This window comes from Desmodus rotundus, chromosome 3 (assembly GCF_022682495.2).
Source record: "Desmodus rotundus isolate HL8 chromosome 3, HLdesRot8A.1, whole genome shotgun sequence".
Lineage (NCBI taxonomy): Eukaryota > Metazoa > Chordata > Mammalia > Chiroptera > Phyllostomidae > Desmodus > Desmodus rotundus.
Window position 1 is genome coordinate 167424717 of NC_071389.1, and position 6015 is coordinate 167430731.

At 41.3% G+C, this 6015-nt stretch overlaps 1 protein-coding gene across 1 annotated transcript in view; it reads left to right on the forward strand.

Annotated features, from left to right (window-relative positions):
* The window catches only part of ITPR2 (inositol 1,4,5-trisphosphate receptor type 2), a 431766-nt gene extending 430578 nt beyond the window's left edge, over positions 1–1188 (forward strand). Inside the window, exon 57 of the mRNA XM_053921707.2 lies at positions 308–1188. Coding sequence (XP_053777682.1) covers positions 308–394 — 87 coding nt within the window. The 3' untranslated portion in view covers positions 395–1188. The remainder of the gene's footprint in view (positions 1–307) is intronic.
* Positions 1189–6015: the final 4827 nt, after the last annotated feature.

Consider the following 6015-nt stretch of genomic DNA (forward strand, 5'->3'; position numbering starts at 1 on the left):
AAAAGTAGCTGTGGTAGCTGTTAAAATGACTACAGTGATGAGGAGTGTGTGACAGGCAAGGGCTGCTTTGAAAGAACCATGGTTCCTGTTTCTTAACCACAGAGAGGGGTTTGCTTTGTTTTCTCTGTTTATGGAAATTCACTTAAAAATATTTTCCCTGTTCTGAATAAATACATTCTATATGATGCCAAACAGGCTGTAGGTGCTTGGGAAATGTGAACCCCAAGTGGCGTGGCCCACCAGCACTGGGAAAGAGTGAGGAAATAAGCTGCACACACACACACGCTCTCTCTCTCTTTTTCCCCAGATGACAGAACAAAGGAAGAATAAGCAGAGACTAGGCTTTCTCGGATCAAACCCGCCCCACGTGAACCATCACATGCCACCACACTGATACCATGGGGGAAAGCCGTGACTAGCCTTTCATCAGTGTCCTGCCTGACCACTGAATAAAGAACTGAGATGGAAGAGAGTGAACAGTGCCTATTGTTGAAAAGTTAAAAACAACCAAGTGCCAAGATGTTGACTGGTTTAGCTCTGAGAACAATTTATAACTGTTTTCACGGTTGAGAAGACCAAACTTAAAATGCGGCCTCTAGAGAGCACACATCACGTATTCTTCACGCAACGTGAAGTAACTTGCTCACATGGGTGGAGAGAGGGTAGGGAGAGGCAGGGTTGGAGGGATGCTGTGCAGAGAGAACTACCTTTTGCTAAGTCGGTAAGAGTCGGTTTTCTCTTAAATGCTGACTGTACCCTTTGCCATGGTTGGTTGGACTTGCTTTCTTTTAATTATGGCATATAGGTCAGTGACACACGAAGTCACACTCGGGTGGCTAAGTTTTACTGTAGAAAATAACTGAAAAGATTAAATATGAGAGTTGCAAAGAAAAATGTTACTGCTTCCAAACCGTAGCTGTCACAGAGCAGTTTCCTAACGTGCAACACAACGGACTTGCAGCTCCAGCAGCCAGTGCTCCGGAGCTTGGGCCCCTCCAGCTGAAGGGGACTGTGATCGCTTCCTCCCAGATCCAGACAGAGCTCTGTCAGTGTAGAGCAAAAGAGGAGATTTTCGTGTAACTTGTTAAAGGCATGTTGTAAATCCTGTGTAGGCTAAGATTTTAAAAAGATTTGGGGAATAAACAGCTGACAGTAAGCCCCAGGGAAGACTTTTTTGAAAACATATGTGTGCTATTAAAATATATTGAGATTAATAAATGAAAATGCTTAAAGATGACAGGAAATTCTGAGAAACTTATGATGGCAGCATTTTATAAATATGGAGTAAAAGCTATTAGATTTATGTTTGCTGTGCTTAAGGAACTGAGTGGTTTTATTCCTGCAGTTGGGGGGGAAAAGTCCAAGAAATTTATTGAATACTCAAAAAAATGCAGCATATCATTTGCCTGTTTTAAACTGTACCAGCGAGAGCTTTTTGGAATTTAGAAAGATAATAATCTCTTCCCCAAATTGTTTTTATGTTAAATTATGCAACTAGAATTTGTGGAGGGAGAAAAGAACCTGCCATACTCACGTTATTCTTAGAACTGGTGCTCTGGGAGTGTTGAAGCAAAACTGGGCTAATGGAGGTGTGAGGAGAACCACTGTGTGGTCAGGAGCGAGACACCACAGTGGGGAGACGCTTTGCGAATTGACCTTCTGGCCCCACCCCCACAAGACCCGAAAACTGCCTCCAGCGTCTGTAAGCTCTGACATTGTCACCACCAAGGTTGAAGGTCCAGACAAGATTTGCTATGATGATTTTTAAATCTTTTCAATTGGTTTAATACAGTTTAAGCTATTGGGTCGTAAAATTCTCAGTTCATTGGTCTAGGTAGATTATAAAGGATGCCTGAACCAGTCCCTGTTAAAATGTGTACTTGGAGTAAAACTGTTGAATTTTGAGCTGAATCTCCTGGCACCTCCGCACCCCCAGTCCCTCCCCAAGTTCAGTGTTCTTCACACTGACATAAGAGTATTGTTCCGGACCAGTTGCTGAAGGACCACGCCAAAGCGATGAAGAAGCAGACATACATCTGCACACAGCACAGAACTTTGAACTCAGTAGGCAGTCCATCAATGCATAAGAATTCCACTGTGCACCATCACCTTTAATTCGTTATTAAAACTTTAAACTACATCACATACTTGGTTTTTTTAAAACAGCTTGAAAACCAAAGTAGAACAAAGCATCCATTATTTTCATCGAAGACCATCATTGTTATAACAGCGTTAGATGCAAAGTACAGTTCAGACTATTCTAATCAGGCAGAGAGTTTTGTGAGCAGAGGAAAGAAAAGGGGTATATTGAGCATATTCCAGTATAGGAACATACTGTTTCAATACAAAATCAAATATTTTTGATGTCTGAACATCAAGAGAATAGATTAGCTTTTATGGATGAGAGCAACCTGTCCTTAAGATTCTGAACGGACTAGTCTTTTCTGACACTGTGTTAGTGTTTTTATAGGGACTAAGCCTTTCGATGTGCAGCCGCTTACCATCCACCGCATGTTGCCGCCTATGGGAAGCAGCCTGAAGAGATTGCAACTAGCAAGATTCTTATCTGTTCAGAATTGAAATATTTCTCACTTGTGTTTCTCTTTTCTATCTGAAAACTTAGAGATTACAAGGCAAAATGAACAAAAAAAGCAAACAAGGCATTTTCCAGGCTATTAATTCATGATGAAGATAATAATGCAGAAATTTGATAGCTGGTTTATATTTGTTATATATATATGTGTGTGTGTGTGTGTGTGTGTATTTGTAATGCAACTGGAATATTTGACCTAGACAAGTATTAATTACCATTCTCATATGTATATAGTGACATGAAATGTAATCATCCTTGATTTTGATGTTAAAGGAAATGTTTTACTATTTAGTTGCTAAAATCCACATAAGGTTAAAGTTATCAGCTAATGCTGAATATAATTTTTAATTTTAAAAAGATTTTATTTTCCCACATGGTCCATTCTAAGGCCCAATAGTTTAAGAAAGTATGTTTCCTAAATTAAAATATAATTTTTAGGTGAGAAAATGTATCATACTAAGACTATAACATTGCTAAATAAGGTGTATACATGTAAAATTTATCATTTTCTACCCCTTAAAAAGTTAGTTTAGAAAAGGGCTTGCCGTATTTTTCAGACTATAAGATGCACTTTTACCCCCCCAAATTTGGGAGGAAAGTGGGGGTGCATCTTACAGTCCAAATGTAGCTTACCTGGCTCACTGGGGTGGAGAAGGCAGTGGTGGAGTGGGGTTTTTCTTTCCTATTTTCCTCTTCTAAAACCTAGGTACATGTTATGGTCCAGTGCGTCTTATAGTCCGAAAAATGAGGTATTTTCTTGAAAACTGAAATTTTTCTCTTGGTGAAGAGGATGCAGTTTCTAGTAGGTGGTTGATAATATCAGGAAGATATTTCAATCAAGTCAGAGCTAACTGTGTTCTTATTTCCATATTCTCCACTCACAACTCATTGTTTTGACTGCTCTCATTAGTTTATAGCTGTTTTATTACAAACAGTAGTATAGTAGGGACCACCCATACCTCTATGCCCCTTCTAGGACTGAGATGTATGGAAAGGCTGGGGATCTTAGGTCAGGGAAGGTGAAGACTGGGACTTCTATGATTAGGGAAAAGAAGGAATAAATGACAGCTAACAGGAAGAAAGGCTCTTACCCTCCAGGGGCCGAGTAGACAGGAGATAAGTAAGTAAATAGAACACAGATATAATGATGTACCAGATTACAGACTCCAGAGATACTGCATAAACATGCAGAAGACAGAGCTTTGTGGAAGGGGACAAGAGACGTGTTCCCTCAGCTGGTCTTAAATCTATACAGAGTAACAAATCATATTCTGACCCACAGACCCCTTCCCCTATGCCATGACACGTGATACAGTATAAAACCAGGTGGAGCAGGCGTCTGAAACAACCACTGGAGCCTGGTGAGTCACTCAAATGGGGGAAACTGGAGTGCACACCGTGTGTAGGGAGAGCGAAGGCCATGGTGAGCTTTCTGTTTGCAAAATTTGACTACTAATTCCAGTTTTTAGATGGTCTCTGAGGCCAGTTGAGGCCCTCTAGTCACTCATTTGCATCTCTGAAATAATTGTAAAGCTATTCCATTTAGTAGAAGAAAATACCAGAACCAAGCACAGGAAATAAAGTGCATGTGAAACTTGAGAAATCTGAAAAGAAGTCCAGGTATCATCTCTGAACTGGCAGGTTTGCATGGACTTGAATAATTTATAAAATTATCAGACCAGTACTCCTATCACCAGTAGACTTTTTCCCTAGAGTAGAGTATATCATTTGCCTCAAAGAACATGATTCTAATATAGTATTCAAGACTAGATTAGTATAATATATAAACTATTAATAAAGTTGGATATATATATAACATTTTCACGTGTGATACTTTAAGTGCTTTATTCATTTTGTACCAAGCTTCTAAATAATATATCCATTGGTATGAAAGTCGTTTTTATTGCTATTTTACATAGGGAAGCGTGAGGGACAAAAAGTTTGGTGCCTTGAACTTCACTGATGAGCTAATCCACGTGGACCAATGTGCCCAGCATTGATGGGGACTTGACCAAAGCCCAAATTGGCCAACACCTACTGGTGTATGTGTGTGTATATATATTCACATTGTGTTGATACCCACGCAGGCATAGTGGACACATGTCATTTGGTCATCTAGGATTTCCTGGTTGTTAACGCCCAGCGCTTCAAATGACAGTTCCCCTCAGATGAGAATGAAGCATGTGACAGCTGAAATCAAAATGGGTTGCATGAATCACATGCAAACCACGAATAGAATTCTCTGCTCATGTGGGCTTTTGCCAGTGTGCCACATTTCCTTGAAGAAGTGTGGCAAGAGTTGTTTTGTTTTGTCTGAAATCAGAGGAAAGTTTGGAGGAGGGAAAGTGGACAATGAGTTCCTCTTCCAGTGAGAGAAAGTGGTGCGAAGGGCAGGAGTATGTGTGTGGAGAGGAGTGTGATGGATGTCCGCAAGTGACCCTGCCTTGGACTGGTCAACCTGGGTGGCTGAGGCTTCAGGGCACAGCCGCAGGCCAGAAATCAGTGAACTTTAGCCTCTCCTATGTTCCTCCCAGACAGCAGTGGTGCAAACATATCACATGGAGTCGGCTACACGGCAAACAAAGAAACACAGAAGCCAAACTTTATGCAGAGAGAAAATGTATAGGACCAGAGATCAGTTGTTGCATTCAGTTTGACTCAGTTAACTCAAAATTCTGGGTTTTATACTTCAGTGTGGATTTTCCCCTAAAGGAGCCTGTTCCTTTTTAACTCTGGTCCATGGGGTAAAATCAGCTCCACGCAGAATTGTCCTCACAACTGTGGAAACGTGGACACCTCCGCCATCTGTCGCAGCACATCCTTCCAAAGTTCTCCTCTAAAGTTGATTTCCATAGGAAGAAGCTTCCGAGGCGGCTCCCTGTTCTTGCAACTGTGCTTTTAGTTTCATGTTTGTAAGTGTCTTCCCTTTGGACAACGGTGTCTGCCTTTCCGTATGCCGTAACCTGTTCCTTCTCTTTCCATGTAGAGCAAATGTTTCTTTGTGATTCTAGTCTTCTCCACAGTGAATTCAAGTACAATTTCTGTGAAGACAATACCTCACAAATAGACTCAGCTTTATAAAAACTTAATGTATTTTATATTAACTGGGTTTGTCAGAGGAAAAATCATGATAGGCAATATGGACTGAGAGACTCAGAGTGGGGCTTCACGCCATGCAGTCACGGGGAAGAACTGGTGAAGAGCTCTGTGGAAGGCTGGCGACTCTGCATCCGGAGGTGGGCCTGGAGTCGGTAAGTTAGTGGGGCTGGCAGTCAGGAAGAAAAGTGGAGTGCGAAGCAGGGGAGAGTGAAACTGGAACCCATGAAGACAAACAGATTTGCATCTAGCTCTCAACATCTCCAAATGCCATAGCCCATGGGACCTAAAAAGAAGCTGGTAGCCTTCACCATGGAATTGCATGG